Below are 17,706 nucleotides of genomic sequence, written 5' to 3' on the forward strand. Positions count from 1 at the left end.
ATAGTAAAACTCAACTGATCATTGCTACTGTCGTATGCTCCTTCAAGAAATATTTTTTGAGGGGTACCTGGCTGGTCAGTCAGTAGAGCATTTGACTCTTGATCTAGGGGTTTTAAATTTTGAACCCCACGCTGGGTGTGGAGATGACCTTAAAAAAAAATTCTCCAGGGGTGCCTGGGTGGCTCAGTGGGTTAAGCCACTGCCTTCGGCTCAGGTCATGATCTCGGGGTCCTTGGATCGAGCCCCGCATTGGGCTCTCTGCTCGGTGGGGAGCCTGCTTCCCTCTCACTCTCTCTGCCTACTTGTGATCTCTCTCTGTCAAATAAATAAATAAAATCTTAAAAAAAAAAAAAATTCTCCAGGGGCCTGGGTGGCTCAGTGGGTTGAGGCCTCTGCCTTCGGCTCAGGTCATGGTTTCTCAGGGTCCTGGGATCGAGCACCACATCAGGCTCTCTGCTGGGTGGGGGGCCTGCTTCCCCCTCTCTCTCTCTGCCTACTTGTGATCTCTCTGTCAAATTAAATAAATAAAATCCTTAAAAAAAAAATCTCAAAAGAGGGGTGCCTGGGTGGCTCAGTTGTTGGGCGTCTCCCTTCGCCTGAGATCATGATCCCAGGATCCTGGGATCAAGCTCCGCATCTGGCTCCCTGATCGGTGGGATGCCTGTTTCTTCTCCCACTCCCCCTGCTTGTGTTCCCTCTCTCACTGTGTCTCTGTCAAACAAATAAAATCCTTAAAAAAAGTCCAAAAAAATATTTGTTAAGCATTTATTTTTTTAAAGATTTCTTTACTTTGGGGGGGGGGAGGGGCAGAGGGAGAGAATTTCAAGCAGATGCCCCACCAAGCACAGAGCTTGATCTCAAGACCCGATGTTCATGACCTAAGCTGCAATCAAGAGTTAGATGCTCGGGGCGCCTGGGTGGCTCAGTGGGTTAAGCCGCTGCCTTCGGCTTAGGTCATGATCTCAGGGTCCTGGGATCGAGCCCCGCATCGGGCTCTCTGCTCAGCAGGGAGCCTGCTTCCTCCTCTCTCTCTGCCTGCCTCTCTGCCTGCTTGTGATCTCTCTCTGTCAAATAAGTAAATAAAATCTTTAAAAAAAAAAAAAAAAGAGTTAGATGCTCAACCGCCTGAGCCATCCAGGTGCCCCATTTATTGAACATTTAGACACTTGGCATTATACCAGGCACTGGGAATACAGTGGTTCAAAACAAACCACCACCACCAACAAAGATCCAACCTCCAGGTAACTGAAAATCTAATGGAGGGAGAAAGGCAACTAAGCAGTACATCACAAAAAATTATAGAAATAAACTACAATTGGGGCACCGGGGTGGCTCAGTCATTAAGCGTCTGCCTTTGGCTCAGGTCATGATCCTGGGGTCCTGGGATCGAGCCCCACATTGGGCTCCTTGCTCCACAGGGAGCCTGCTTCTCCCTCTCCCTCTGCTGGTCCTCCTGCTTGTGTGTGTGTGCTCTCTCTCTGTGTCAAATAAATAAAAAAATCTTAAAAAAAAAAAAAAGAGAGAGAGAGAGAAAGAAACTACTATTACAGAAATAAGCTGATAAGAGAGAATAGAAGAAAAGTTGGTATAGAGATCAGGGAAGTCATCTCAGAGAACGTCCAAACCAAGAGCTGGTAAACAGGCAGAAGGAGAAAACAGCATGTCCCAGAAGTACATTGGAGGGGACAGTGGCTAGACAGAAAAGTATGATTCAATCATGAAAGTCCTTAAATGCTGTGCTAGTAGTTTGGACTTTATCTTGAAAACAATGGGAACCAAATATCTCCTTAAGCAGGAAAGTGAAACAATCAAGGTTGCATTTTTTTTTTAAAGATTTTATTTATTTATTTGACAGAGAGGCAGGCAGAGAGAGAGGGGGGAAGCGGGCTCCCCACCAAGCAGAGAGCCCAATGCGGGGCTCAATCCCAGGACCCTGAGATCATAACCTAAGCCAAAGTCAGAGGCTTTAACCCACTGAGCCACCCAGGCACCCCTCAAGATTGCATTTTAGAACAATCACACTGAACTAAGGGTGGAGGGAATTGAAGGCCAGGCAACACTGATGCAAGATGGCTAAATGACTATTGTAATCCAGAATGGAGCTGGGACTCGGGTTGTGGCATTTAGTCTTCAAGATGGGGAATAAGTGGATGCTAGTGATGGCTGAGTGTGGAGGAGGACTCAATGATCAGGCTTCTGCCTGGCACAACTGAGGGATTATTGCTAACATTTATTAAGTTCTACGTGCCAGAAACCATGCTGAGCATTTGACATGCATGATCTCATTTAATCCTCACCACAAACCCCTATATACAATTATTCTCATTTTACAGGGGAAACTAGATTTTATATTAAATAATTTGCCAACAGCATGACTAAATCCAGATCTAAGTAAACAACTTTGTATGTAAGATAACAGGCACACACTGGAAGTCCCAATATTTTCCTCTCCCTTCAAACACCTATATTTAACATATCACTCCATTATTACTTTACCTTGTGAGTATTCGGTGACTTACTACTCCTTAATGTTTTCAGTTAACATAGGGGCAAATTCTCATTTCATACTTGTGCACTTCTGAAAGCTTTAGAGTACAATGTCAGAGTTCCACAACAGAGTCCCAGTTTTAAAGGGGTACCTGTTTCCAGAGCACTAAACATTGTAAGATCCTTAAATTATGACTAGAATGGACCTGTCAGAGGAAATCCAGTGGACATCTAAGAAATGTCATGGGTGCCTGGGATCAGGATATGAGGTACCACATCTATCACACTCCAACTGGGTCAAACACCAAACCACCCCTCTCTTGAACCCAAGGCAGGGATAAAAGGATACAGAAATTCCTATCATTAGATGACCATGAGATACCTTCCAGCTTCTCAGAGCAGAGAGTAGAAGGTCTTTTTCCCTGCCATGACAACACAAACTGAGTGGACTTCAGGCAGACAGTCAATGAACCCCTTTACCCAAGAGGCCTCCCAACTAGCTATCTGCTAAAACCCATCACTGTTCACTGCGCTGGGGTATGTTGGCAATGGTCAGGAAAATGACTACAACAAGCAGGGGATCATTTCGGAGATGAAGGAAATTCCAGATCTTAAGCCACCACTTGATGTTTTGGAGGGAGCCCAGGAGCAAAGATAATCTCAGAGGAATACTGCCAAGTAACAGGCCTGGCTCCTTCTCTTCTTCTTCTTCTTTTTTTTTTAAAGAGGCCTTAGCTCTTCTATCACAAACATACCCTACCATTTAGGCAAAGGCCAGGCCTTTATTCTTCAGCAGCAGCGACTGGCAGGAGGTGAACCAGTGCCATGGCTCAAAATCACTCAAAAGTGATACATTAAAGACCAAAGTCAGAGACTGAAAAGGGATTCAGAAGTATCAATGTCTAACTTGAAAATGAGGTTGAACAAAGGTAACAAAATTGAACACAGTCTGTATTTAGCATTTCTCCAATGGCAGTGTAAGTTTCTGGAGTGCAAGGACCAAATCTTCTATCTCTAAGCTACTTCTATGCTGTGCCCTAAGATATGATTTATTCACCAAGAGCTTTACTCATGAGGGGAAGAAAGATGATCAAGCGCTGAAAGGCAAGGAACCATGGTTCCATCATATCTTCATGCAGGCCTGCCTAATCAATAAGTATGATAATTGTGAAAAGGAGAAATGATATTGAAAAGACTAAAATTAAGACCAGAGAAATCAGATTTCACGCAGCTATACCACAAGAGGGCAGTGTTTGAACACTAGTAATCTGGAGAGACATGGTGCTTGGCAGTCTGCCCTTTACCTCCTTCTTCAACACCATACTGAGGGCTGGAGCCTGGGAGAGGAGATGGGCTAGTTGCTCCACCTACTCACTGTGTTCTACAGGGGCTGGCACCAACTTTCCTTATACTAGCAGTGTGGCTGTCAGGGGAGCAAGGCCAAAGGAAACAGCAGGAAAGGAAGCAGAGCGGCTCACATACCCAAGAGTGCCTATTGAGCAGAAGTAGATAGAGGGGACCTCTGCCTGGAAACTACTTTTGAGTAGGATGGGGCAGGGAGTCTCAAACTTTAGCGGGCATCAAAATCACCTGCAGGGCTTGTTAAAATAGATTACTGGGCTCTAACTCCAATTTCCTATTCAGAAAGTCTAAAGTAGATCCCAGAATTTGCATTTCAACCAATTAATTGGGTTATGTTCATGCTGCTGATCTTAAGACCACACTTTGAGAATCACTGCTGTAGATATTTCTGGCTCTGTGCCCTTATATCCCTTAATACTCACCCATTCCTTCTTTTTTACCATCTACCTACTGTTTTATTTCTTCTCCATTATCCCTTCAGTAGACTCCTTTAGGAAAACTAAAGGATGGGGTGCCTGGGTGGCTCAGTCATTAAGCGCCTGCCTTCGGCTCAGGTCACAATCCCAGCGTCCTGGGATCAAGCCCCACAGTGGCTCCCTGCTCAGCAGGAAGCCTGCTTCTCCCTCTCCCACTCCTGCTCCCCCGCTTGTGTTCCCTCTCTCGCTCTCTGTCAAAATAAATAAACAAAATCTTTGAAAAAAAAAAAAAGAAAGAAAGAAAACAGATTTGTCTTAAGGATTCCTCTGCATAAGGATTCCAGCACTCTAGTCTCATTGGTGGGTGTTTCAGTAGCAAAATTTATTCCAAATATGTAGATGCCTCCTCTCCTTTTATCTAACAGTTGGTAGGAGGGGACAGTTCAGGAAAGAGTAACAGATGCTTTTCCAATAATGTCTTGCTTTGGGTTTTGTAAGAATTGAGTAGGAAATGGTAGATATATTCTACTACATTTTAGAAAAGTTTCTTACCTCTCCTAGACTAAAGCATTTTATCACAGCTAAATATACATGAAATTTGCCATTTTCACCATTTAAGTGTACAGTTCAGTAGCATTAAGTACATTCACATTATTGTGCAAGTATCACCACCATCTGTCTCTAGAAATTCTTCAGCTTCCCCACTGAAATTCTGTACCCACTTAACACTAATTCCCCATTCTCCACTCCCAACCAGCCTTTGGGAACCACCATTCTACTCCTAGACTATTTTTTGGCTTAGTTTCTTTTTCACACAATAGAACAGAGGGTCCATTGCTAACTATGGGATTCCTTCTATATTTGCAGGCCTTCTTGCATATACGGGATTGAATTTATTATAAGAAAAGTAAGAGAAAATGGGATTGGAGAAAGGAGACACCTAGATAGGGATTTTCATACTGGGCCTACTATCCACAGGCCTCAGCAGCCCTGCCATGGATCCGGCCGATTCTTCCGCATCAAGAAGTTGATCTTGCGAGCCATTTCCATGTTGTAGATTCGCCGACAGGTTTCGTAGCTTTCCCTTTGTCGTCGGCGACAAGGCTTTTCGTAGTACCGCCGTCGCTTAATGTCCTCAATGAGCCCATCCATGGTGAGGATTCTGTATAAAGGCAGGCGATGAAGTTAGAAACCTGGGCTCATTATTACTCTTTTCCAGTTTCACAGATGGCCAGAAGTCAACTGACCAAACAACTGGCGTCTATAAAAATTATGATGTGAAATGGTGGTTATATAGCATTAACTGCCTACTTATCGAGGCCCCAAATAGGAATTTGTGCAAAATACCAAAGCAATTAATGACACAATCCTTGCTCTTGGGGAGTTTACAATCAGGGTCATATTTTCAACCTTTATTCTCCTACAGCACATCTGAAGAATGTGACACAGTCCTTATAAACAGTGGCTCTCCATGGCAGTGATTTTCAATCAAGAGATCATTTCAGAATCTTCAGATGGGGTGACTCATCTGTAGTAGGAAAAACAAATCACTGCGGGTGACTCCTGCTTCATCCTTAGTGGCAAATGCTGCCCCATCCCTACAGTTTAATGGACACAGCTGAAGTCTGCAGGCCTGAGATATTCCTGGATTTAATTAACACAAGGAGAGAAGAGGCCTTCATCACACCAATGATACAAATGGGAGTGAAGTATTAAGTAACAGCCTCACCCACCATTTTCCCCATGTACCACATGCTCCAACCGCACTAGTCTGCTGACTGCTCCCTGAACACACTCTGGTACCAAGTCTTTATTCATGCTGCTTCCTCAACCTAGAATGCCACCCCCATGTCCAGTTGCCAACCTTCTGAGTAAAATTTTCCTCATCTTTTTGATGCCAAACCTAGATGTCACCTCTCCAAAAAGGCTTGTCTTCTTAGAGAAAATAATTTCTATTATTGTATACCTACCTAGTAATTATTTCATTCCTCCATTCCGTTAATTATTAATACAAATGTCTCCCTCATTAGACTGAAAATCTCTGAAGGAAGAAACCATGTTTTATTAATCTTTAAGGGTCTATAAAATTGAGCTCAATCTGTTTTTTTTCTTGCCCATTCAATTCCTTACAATGCAGTTCCCTCTTGTTGCACATATTTTTTTCTTTTCAAATTTTTATTGAAATTCTAGTTAGTTGGGATGCCTGGGTGGCTCAGTCAGTTAAGTGTCTGCCTTTAGCTCAGGTCATATCCTAGGGTCGTGGGATGGAATCCCACATCGGGCTGCCTGCTCAGCAGGGAACCTACTTCTCCCTCTGCCTGCCACTCTCCCTGCTCGTGCTTTGTCTCTCTGACAGATAAATAAATAAAATCTTAAAAAAAAAAAAGAAAGAAATTCTAATTAGTTAACATATAGTATAATATTGGTTTTAGGAGGAGAATTTAATGATTTATCATTACATATAACACCTACTGCTCTTCACTTAGCCCATTCCTTACCCACCACCTTCTATCAATTGTTTGTTTTCTATCGTTAAGAGTCTCTTATGGTTTGCTTCCCCCCTGCTCTCTTCTCCCTTCCCAAATGTTCATCAGTTTTGTTTCTTAAATTCCACATGAGTGAAATCATATGGTATTTGTCTTTCTCTGACTGACTTATTTCACTTAGCATAATACACTCTAGCTATATCCACATCACTGCAAATGGCAAGATTTCATTCTTTTTGATGGTTCAGTAACATACACACACACCCACCCACCCCCATCTTCTATGTCCATTCACCAGTCCATGGACATTTGGGCTCTTTCCATAGTTTGGCTATTGTTGATAATGCTGCTATAAACATTGGGGTGCATATACCCCTCTGAACCTGTCTTTTTTTATTCTTTGAGTAAATACCTAGTAGTGCAATTGCAGGGTCGTTGGGTACTCTTGTTGGATTTATAACACATCTAACTCAAACTTACCTCTTTGTTCTTCCACAAAAACACTGGAGCTTATTCTATAAACTACTCAATCCCTAGGCTCTTGAGAACTCTGGCTCCATTCTGTAATTTGTTGCTTCCTCTCAATTCATCACAGTTGGTCCTAAGGAGGTCTAGAGGCATCTGCTGCTGCCGCCCTCCATTTCTGGCATTGTTTACATGGCCCCTTTACTGCTCACCCTGTTCTTTCATTACAGGTAAAAAGCAAGTCACAAACACAGTTGGAGTTAAGGAGGTTAAGTGGAAGAAGGGGGACAGAGGAAAAAGAAAAGCAAAATAAGAGAAACCACCAGCTACTTCTGCCCAGTGGGAAGCCCTATTTCTTGCTGCTATGTTACACCATAAAGCCCAAGATAACAATTACAGAATGAATATGAACTTGAAAAAAGATATAAGCTTTAGGTAAATTACAAATGTGAATAGACATGGGAACCACTGTCCTATAGGATCATCTCCCAGGCTCCTGCTGTTTAATATCAAGAATGCTCTATAGGCTACTAGAAAATCTTATTTGTATAAATCAGTCTGTCTAGGTATTAGTGGTAGGAAAATAGGAGGCAAGGGAATTGCTGCAAATTCCCAGAAGCAGGAGAAGCAGATAATTCAGGTTCTACTGGAAACACAGTCATGCCCAGAAGTCATGTGGACCCAACACTAGAATCTTACAATAGAGAAGTGAGGCACCAAAGCCTAAAAGACTCCATATCCTGGCCCATAAAGGTCTCCTTTGCTAACGTTATTCCTAAATTTACTCTTGAATGTTGGTATCCCTCCAGATTCTGACTAAAAACCTTCTTTCTACACCTTCTTAAGGAGGTTCTACATGACCTCCTTAACCTTTGCCAGTGAGCCTCAACACTAATGCACAATGGAATTATCCCTTAAAAGGTTTTTAAAAGAGTACTGATTCCTGGGGCACCTGGATGGCTCAGTTGGCTGAGCAGCCAACTCTTGGTTTCGGCTTGGGTCATGATCTTGGGGTCCTGGGATTAAGCCCTGCGGCAGGGCTCCACACTCAATGGGAGTCAGCTAGGAGGTTTTTTTTCCCTCTGCCTCTCCCATAACTTGCACAGACGCACGCATGTGCTCATGTGCACGCACATAAGCTCGCTCTCTCAAATAAATTTTTTTTTTTAAAGTACTGACTCCTGGGCCCTATTCCTCAAAGATTCTGATTTAATTGGTCTAGCATGGAATTATGCACTGGAGATGTTTTAAAAGACTCCCAGGTGGGACGCCTGGGTGGCTCAGGAGGTTAAGGCTCTGCCTTTGGCTCAGGTCATGATCCCAGGGTCCCAGGATCAAGTCCTGCATCAGACTCCTTACTCAGTAGGGAACATGTTTCTCCCTCTCTGTCTGCGCCCCTGCTCATGCTCTCTCTCTCTCACTCTCTATCTTAAAAAAAAAAAAAAAAAAAAAAAGGAAACCCTTAGAAAAAAAATGCCTGGGTAAAAAGGAAAAAAAAAAAAAAAGCAAGATAAGAAAAAAGTACAGAAGGATTTAAGAATGGAGGAAGGGAAAGAATGAAAAGATCATGGTCCCCAACATAATGATGGGATAACTAAATGGTGTTCCCTGGATAGCTCTAACTACTCTAGTGAACCCTTACCCAGCTCTTTTTAGTTATCCAAAAAAGCTCCAGAGTCCCTACAGTAGAGGCATCTACTCAACTCATTTTTTTAAAAAGATTTATTTATTTATTTGACAGAGAGAGAGAGAAAGAGATCACAAGTAGGCAGAGAGGCAGGCAGAGAGAGAGGGGGAAGCAGGCTCCCCGCTGAGCAGAGAGGCAGATATGGGGCTTGATCCCAGGACCCTAGGATCATGACCTGAGCCAAAGGCAGAGTCTTAACCCACTGAGCCACCCAGGCACCCCTCAACTCATTTCTAATAAAAAAAAAATTGCAAGAAGAGCTTTGTAGAACTGATGAAGTAATGATGCTTCTGCTTCCAAAGGTAGTTCAGGGACTAACAGACCAACAGCTTTAGAGTCAACAGATCAGCCTGGAGTTCGGGTGCTTGGCAACCTAACACTGAAGGAGAAATCAGCTGCCAATTTTAGTTAAATTCATCAGATTCTGTAAAAGGAGCTAAGCTGCCCAGGCTGGGGGAGGTTGGAAGTGGCAAACTCACATGTCAGCATAGCCAGCCTACATCAGGATAACGTGTATGCACAAGGACTCACTGGGCCCCGAAGCTCGCCTACCGGGAATAAAAGAGGTCAACTAGGCACACTTCAGGGTGCTTGCCTTTCCTTGCTTGGTGGCTAGACAATCATACAGGGCTTCCTAGTAACCCCCACTCTCCATCTCCTCATCCCAGGGCAGGAATGAGGACCCTTCGTTATATAACAAACATTTTGTGGTGGCCTCACTGAACAGACACATAGCCTGTTTCCTTTTTAAGACTGCCTTTGTGCTCCAAACACGCCAAAGCTTTAACCACCTCTCTCTCACTTGCTCTCCTACCTACTGTTGTAATTAGACCACAGGACATTCAACTAATTTTTAAACTACCAACCATTAGAAAGCTGGGAGAGATAAGGAGAAGCCTGGGATATATAATAAAGAATACAGAATACAGAAAAAGTGTAATACAAAAAAGGTGGCCAAAGAGGATATAAAGAAAAAGCAGAGAAAAATAAGAAAAGTGCATCAGAAAATACTGTGTTTGACCGACAAGATTGGGATACTCCAGAACTAGCTGGATTCACATTTTCAAGCTTAAAAGTCCTTGCCTAGAAAATTACTCTAAGAGCAAAATATTTGTCCATTTTCTCCCCCGAAACTAAAATACAATTTATAGCATATATATCTAATACTCCAAGATTAAAAGGAAGAGAAATGTAGCTTCCTTAAAGACGGAACGCAAATTGACAAAATAAGTATCCTCCCCAAAGACTATAAAAATCACTACTGTAACACTGCTCCAACCTGGCACCTTCCAACAACATACACTGTTCTTTTTCTTTTTTTAATTCTTTTTTCAAAGATTTTATTTATTTATTTTTAATAAAGATTTTATTTATTTATTTGAGAGACAGAGATCACAAATAGGCAGAGAAGCAGGCAGAGAGAGAGGAGGAAGCAGGCTCCCCACCAAGCAGAGAGCCCAATTTGGAGCTCGATCCCAGAACCCTGGGATCATGACCTGACCGGAAGGCAGGGGCTTTAACCCACTGAGCCACCCAGGCCCCAAAGATTTTATTTATTTATTTGAGAGGAGAGAGAGAGAGAGAAAAGCTGGGGGTAGGGGCAGAAGGAGAGGGAGAAGCAGACTCCCTGGTAAGCAGGGAGCCCAATGTGGGGCTTGATCCCAAGATCCTGAGATCATGACCTGAGCTGAAGGCAGATGCTTAACCGACTGAGCCACCAAGCACCCCTACAACATGCACATCTTGCACCGCTTTCCTAGATAATCCCAACCACACAATATTAATTTTCTAAATTTGTAAGAAAGCCGAAAAGAGGTAATAACACCCCAGGCTCTGAGTCTCTGGGACTTGAATCTTTTCATATATTTTTCTTTCCAACCATTCCTCTTCTTTCCGATCAAATTCTTTCCTTTTTAAGTAATATATAGTTTATCCCCAAAAGCTATTCCTAAATTGGTGTTTCAATCCCTGAAATGAAGAAAAAGTAAAGCCACTTTTTTTTCCCTGTATACATTTATTTATTTATTTTAGAGATGGGGGAGAGAGAGAGACAGGCAGGAGAGGTAGAGGGTTGGGGAGAGGGAGAGAGAATCCTCAAGCAGACTCCGATGAGCAAGGAGTGTGACGTGGGGCTCAATCCCAGGACCCTAAGATCATAACCTGAACCAAAATCAAGAGTCTGCCACTTAACCATACGAACCACCTAGGCCACCCAGTAATGCCATGTTTCTTTTCTTTTCTTTTTTTTTTTTTTAAGATTTTATTTATTTGAGGAAGAGAGAGTGTGAGAGAGAGAGCATGAGATGGGGGAAGGGTCAGAAGGAGAAGCAGGCTCCCTGTCGAGCAGGGAGCCCAATGTGGGACTCCATCCCTGGACTCCGGGATCATGACCCGAGCCACCCACACGGCCCAATGCCACGTTTCTTAATTAGGATACTTGACAGTGTGCCAAGGGTATAATCCAGAGACAGAAGTCTCTGGATAAATTTGATGCATTTGCCCAGAGCACTAATTTTAACTTGAATAGGGGCAGAGGTGCTAGCCCTAGAACAGATGTAATGGCAATGAACTGAAAAAAAAAAAAAAATCACTTAAAACTTTAATTAAAAGAAGAGAGACTTCAAAGAGCTTCCATGTTTGCTTATAGTAGCAGAACCCCTATAGTTCCTTCGCTCTCCTTTGTTAAGGATACTTCAGTGGAAAGGTTTGACAAACACTAAAGTAAGAGACTGAAAACGATAAAGAAATATCTACATTCATTAAATAGACATTTATTGAGAGCTTTCTATGGGCCACTTTGGCATATGCAAGGGATATACAAATGAAAATGCACAGGTCTCTGCTCTTAAGAAGGTCATTACAATCTTGGTTCAACATTAAAATCTCATGGGACATTTTTGTTTATTTTATTTAATTTTTTCAAGACTTTATTTATTAGTCAGAGAGAGAGAGACAGAGCACAAGCAGGAAGAGCAGCAGGCAGAGGGAGGAGAAGCAGGCTTCCTGCTGAGCAAGGAGCCTGACACAGGACTCAATCCCAGGACCTGGGATCATGAGCTGAAGGCAGAAGCTTAACCAACTAAGCCACCCAGGCGTCCTCATGGTACATATTAAAAATGTTGGTCAGCCGCAACTGCCCAGACTTAGTCTCAGGCTAGGCCCTGGGATCAAGAATTTTTTTGGAAGGTTCCCCAAGTAATTCTAAACTGGTAGTCAGAGTTGAAAACCACATGGTGTCATAATGACCAATCTCCTGCGGTTTCCGACTAAAATTAGCACATATACCTAGGAAAAAAGTATGCATAAACTGCCATTCATCTACAAAAAGAGAATCTTGAAAGAATTATGGGGCTGCTATTTAACAAAAACAAGAACAAAAGAGAGAGAAAAAAAAGACAGAGAGGAATGTGAAAACAGATTCCTAAGAACAAGAAGTGAGATAGTACCAGGTCAGGCCAGATGGCAGAAAGAATCCAAACATGCCTCACCTTCTGCCACTTATTTATTCTTCCCTCACCTGCCACCCACTTGCATCTGGAATCAGGAAGGATTTTTAGATAAAATGAAAAAAAAAAAACAAAAAACAAAAAACAAAAAAACAGCAAAAGAAAAACTAATGTTGATTAAAATAAAAATATAATTGGATTTTGGGAGATGCAGATAAATAGAGGTTTGGTTCTAAGTTAAATAGAACAATCTCAGACAAAGACAATGGAAAAGTCTTCTCTCAGAAGAGAGAAGGCCTAATTCAGGACTGACATCAATGGAAAGATCAATTCCTTCAGGCAGGAAATCAGAAATATTTTGTTTTTCAGGTTTTAAACTTTTGTAACTGGAAATGGGAGATGAAAGAACACAGCAGGGGCTCCTGGGTGGCTCAGTGGGTTAAGCCTCTGCCTTCAGCTCAGGTTATGATCCCAGGGTCCTGGGATTGAGCCCCAGAGCCCCACATGGGCTCTGCTCAGCGGGGAGCCTGCTTCCTCCTCTGCCTGCCGCTCCCCTTGCTTGTGCGCACTGTGTCAAATAAATAAAATATTAAAAAAAAAAAAAGAGCAGACCATACAGAGGAAATAAATGCTATTATTTCAAAATGAGATTAGCAACAGGCTAAATAGAAGAGCCTTTGTAGGAAAGTATCACTCTATAAGAGTCTATAAGAGGGGACGCCTGGGTGGCTCAGTTGGTTAAGCCACTGCCTTCAGCTCAGGTCATGATCCCAGAGTCCTGGGATTGAATCCCGTATTGGGCTTCCCCGGCTTTGTGGGGAGCCTACTTCTCCTCCTACCTCTGTCTCTCCCCCTGCTTGTGCGCTCTCTCTTTCTGTCAAATAAATAAGTAAAATCTTAAAAAAAAAAAAAGTCTATAAGAAAAGTCATTCCAGTATCAGTAGCAAACTGGACCGTTCTGACAAAATAAAGCTTAATTTTCTCACTTTTTCATCTCCAGGCCACCTTCTTGAGTATAACCTAATGATCAAGGAAGATAGGGAAAAAACAGCTAATGTAAATTCTTTATCATTCAAAATAACTAAATAAACACCCACAAGCAAAACCGAAAGGGTTAAAACTTCCTTATGAGTTCCAGCTTATGATAATAACTAACACACAATGCCTACTATGTGCCAAGCACTGTTCTAAACAATTTAATCATATTAACAAATTTAATCCTCATCAACCCCAAGAGGTAGGTACTATTATTAGTTCCACTTTACAGAGGAAGAAACTGAGGCAGAGAGAGACATTGTAGCTTATGATAGATAGATCATGCAGCTAATGAATGGCAGAGCTGAGATCTGTCTGAACTGGGCCATCTGCTTCAGGGTCTGTGCTTTTTTTTTTTTTTTTTAGATTTACTTATTTTAGGGGCACCTAGGTGGCTCAGTTGGGTATCTGCAGAGTCCTGGTATCAAGCTCCATATCAGGCTCTCTGCACAGCAGAGAGCCTGCTTCTCCCTCTCCCTCTGCCTGCTGCTCTGCCTGCTTGTGCTCTATCTCCCTCTCTCTATCAAATAAATCAATAAAATCTTTAAAAAACAGATTTATTTGAGAGAGAGAGAGAGTGAGTGCACGCAAGCAGGGGCTGGGGTGGGGGGGTAGGGGAGAGGGAGAGAGAAAATCTCCAGCAGTCTCCCTCTTGAGCGCAGAGCCTGACTTAGGGCTCAATCCCATGACCCCAAGATCATGACCTGAGCTGAAATCAAGAGACGGTTGGTTATTCAACCGACTGAGCCACTCAGATATGGGGATGCGGGGATGTCTGTGCTCTTATATTCAAACCATGACTACAGTCAAAAGTATTAAAGTTGTAGCTACTTTCTTGATACAAATATAAGAAATGGTTCAATAAATAGTTCTGTACCACAAACTGTTTCTTCATTCCTTGCCAAAGTAGCTCATTTCTTAAAAATCAAATTTTTGCTTTTGTGTTATTTGCACTTTAGGAACAGGGTAGTTTAGGGGAGCCTAAGCTAAGCCTTTAGAAATTTGTTTTACCATCAAGTAATAGCTGGCCTTTGACATCAGTCAATAATACAAACATCTCAATCACCCTGGCTAACAGACCCCTCTAAATCCACCAAAATAAATCACACAAAGACTTCAGGGAAAGATCAGAAAAAGGGTGGAGGAATCTGCAAGACTTCCTTTTCCCAAATTCAGCATTTCATCTCACTGGCTAATTCACTACTGAGTCTATAAAGACATTCATTTTGTGCTTATATGAGCACAGAAAGGTCATTAGACATTTTGAACCTCTCACAGACATGGCACTAGGTCTGAAATAGGAAAAGGGTTGGGAATGAGCAGCGATAGAAAAAAAATGATATAGGGTATCTTACCACACCGTACTTAACTGATTACTTTTAGGGAACAGCTTCTATGCAAGGATATGACTGGTATGCACAGACATAGAATGAGGTAATGGGGCTGACCTAAAACCAGATCCTTTTATTTTTATTTATTTATATTTTTTAAATAAAGACTTTTTTTTTTTTTAATTTAACAGAGAGAGAGAGATCAGAAGCAGGCAGAGAGGCAGGAGTGAGAGAGGGAGAGGCAGGCTCCCCGCCGAGCAGAGCGCGATATGGGCTCGATCCCAGGGTCCTGGGATCATGACCGAAGCTGAAGGCAGAGGCCCAACCCACTGAGCCACCCAAGTGCCCCGACCAGATCCTTTTTTTTTTTTTTTTAAGATTTTATTTATTTATTTGACAGACAGAGATCACAAGTAGGCAGAGAAGCAGGCAGAGAGAGAGGAGGAAGCAGGCTCCCCGCTGAGCAGAGAGCCCGACGTGGGGCTCGATCCCAGGACCCTGGGATCATGACCTGAGCCGAAAGCAGAGGCTTTAACCCACTGAGCCACCCAGGTGCCCCCCGACCAGATCCTTTTAAAAGACACACAATCGTGGGGCGCCTGGGTGGCTCAGTTAGTTAACTGTCTGCCCTCAGCTCAGGTCATGATCCCAGGGTCCTGGGATCAAGCCCTGCATGGGGCTCCATGCACAGCAGGAAGCCTGCTTCTCTCTCTCCCTCTGCTCTCCTACTCCTGCTCTACTGCTCTCTATCTCAAATAACTAACCAACTAACTAAATATAAATAAATAAATAAATAAATAAATAAATAAAAGACACACAATCCACCTTGAACCTGCAAATGCTACTCAATTACACAGCTTGACAGCATGGTTGCCCTCATTTACTATGGTATTCTGCCATCCAACCCTCCACACCTAAAACTCTTTGCTAAGAACTAGTTTCGTTTTATTTACCTTCTCGGTCCCCAAGAACCCCACAATAAACCCAGTCAAATACAGATTCTTTTTTTTTTTTTTTAAAGATTTTATTTATTTATTTGACAGAGAGAGATCACAAGCAGGCAGAGAGGCAGGCAGAGAGAGAGGAGGAAGCAGGCTCCCTGCTGAGCAGAGAGCCCGATGCGGGGCTCGATCCCAGGACCCTAAGATCATGACCTGAGCCGAAGGCAGCGGCTTAACCCACTGAGCCACCCAGGTGCCCCTCAAATACAGATTCTTAACAGGAAAATGACTGCCATAAGTGTCTACATTTCCAGAGGAACCAGTAAGCAATTTAGTGATATAAAGCAAAGAACACTGCAGTAGAAAGGTGTGATTTATGTTCCTCTCTACCATTCAATAATTGTGTGATCCAAGAAGCATAATTTCCATGTCCTAAGCTTCCCTCACTTGTGTAATAAAGCTATCACCTTACTGGCCTTAAGGCAGAAGAATAGCTCATATATTCTCTTAAGATCTCTTTCGTAAAATTCCTTGATAATTCAACTCCACAAGGATTTGTTTCTTTCACACTGGGGAGAAAAAATGATGAAGCCAGCCAGAAAGTCAAAATCCTTACAATCAGTGATAAGGGAAGACTAAGGAACTATTGGTCTGAGAATGTACGACAGTAAGGTATTCTTTATTACAGCCCTTCTACATCTCTTAGTCTAGCATTCAAAACCTTTCAAAACAGCTCTTCTCCCAGTTCATTTCCATCCTTATGTTTTGCTTATGCTGTAACCTTCCTCTAAACCTGATACACTTTTCCATCTCTTGCTTGCTTCTCCAAGATCCCAAATCTGAATTCATCTTTCCATTAGCCTTGCCCTACACCAATCCCACCCTCGACCTTCTCTTTATCATGTACTACATCCTTGCTTCCCCACAACTTTACACTTTGATTTTCCCTTTGGGTTCCTTAGGTCTTGGGGGAGGGAATTCAGGCTCTGTATAAACAAACCTCATACAATCAGGTTTGGGGGAAAAGTCCATTTTAAAGATAATAAACTAAGGCGCTGAAAAGTTTCAAGATACTGTGAATACCTGGGGTGCCGGAGGTTTGAGAACAATCTATGACGGGGGAAGGGAGAAAATAGCCACCCAAGCACTTTCCAAGAGAGCTTTTCTAGGCACAATTCTGGTTACCTGTTTAGGGTCCTGTATGCACCTTCCATGTTCCCTTCCTGTACCATCACAGTCCTGGCAATGAACTTCAGATGTTTTGCCATGACCTTGGAATTTAAATCTTCACTCTGCAGCACCTAAAGAATAATGAATAAAGGAAGTATAGAGACCAGGTAAGAAAGAGAAACACAGCAGAATGCACACTCTACCGCGTGGCTTACTCAGGGTCTGGAAAAGCAACGTCCCCGGGAACAAGGAACACAGGGGCACGTGGAAGTCTTCATGTCCTAGAAAGGATACGCTAATCATAATCAAGACTGCCTAGCTCTCTTTGCCAATACAACCCTAGCATCGGGAAGAAAAGAGATGGTAGCGGGGCGTCATCACGGAGATGTACGTGGCCGGGCACGGAAGGATCCGGACGCGCCACAGGGTACACTCCAGTTACCGCTCACCGCCCCAGGAGGGTTTGGGGTGGGAGATTGGTACGTAATCTTTCTCAGGCAAGCGTCCCCTCCTGCCACACTCGGCTTGCTTTCCCCATCCCCAAACCCAGATCCTCACCCCACGCCCTCAGGAACCGGCCCCTGCAAAGGTAGCTCGCGGCCGGAAGCGGAAATACGTCATCTCTTGCGCCGCGCGAAGAAATCCTGGCTGGAAGGAGAAAAACTGCCTGGAAACCATGGCAACATTCTTCCTGGCTCCAGTTGATGGCTTCTCCACGCCCTCCATCCCAACACCTCCGTCCCGGACTCTACACCTGATATTTGTTGCCTTAAACTCGCCCAAAACAGGTTCCTCGTTTTCTCCTCCCTCGGTCTCAGAAGGTCAGCGCGATTCCCTACCCCCAATCCTATCAAATCTGTAATAGAGATTTAAGTCATTT

General features: G+C 43.1%; 1 protein-coding gene across 2 annotated transcripts; it reads right to left on the reverse strand.

The window, feature by feature from the left end:
* Nucleotides 1–4,622: 4,622 nt before the first annotated feature.
* Nucleotides 4,623–17,430, reverse strand: LOC111162043 (mitochondrial ribosomal protein S21). Of its 2 annotated transcripts, none has more exons than XM_022526223.1 (3): nucleotides 17,385–17,430; nucleotides 16,842–16,957; nucleotides 4,623–5,427 (listed from the first exon to the last, which is right to left on the reverse strand). In XM_022526223.1, exons 2-3 carry the CDS (start codon nucleotides 16,922–16,924, stop codon nucleotides 5,247–5,249), a joined length of 264 nt encoding a protein of 87 aa, XP_022381931.1. In that variant the 5' UTR covers nucleotides 16,925–16,957; nucleotides 17,385–17,430; the 3' UTR covers nucleotides 4,623–5,246. The 2 variants fall into 2 exon arrangements, with proteins under 2 accessions (XP_022381931.1, XP_022381933.1); XM_022526225.1 differs by lacking the exon at nucleotides 17,385–17,430 and adding an exon at nucleotides 17,042–17,378 and having other exon boundaries at nucleotides 5,104–5,427.
* Between the last annotated feature and the right edge of the window lie 276 nt (nucleotides 17,431–17,706).

This window comes from Enhydra lutris, unplaced genomic scaffold, assembly GCF_002288905.1.
Source record: "Enhydra lutris kenyoni isolate GAN:26980312 unplaced genomic scaffold, ASM228890v2 scaffoldscaffold88, whole genome shotgun sequence".
NCBI classification, from domain to species: domain Eukaryota; kingdom Metazoa; phylum Chordata; class Mammalia; order Carnivora; family Mustelidae; genus Enhydra; species Enhydra lutris.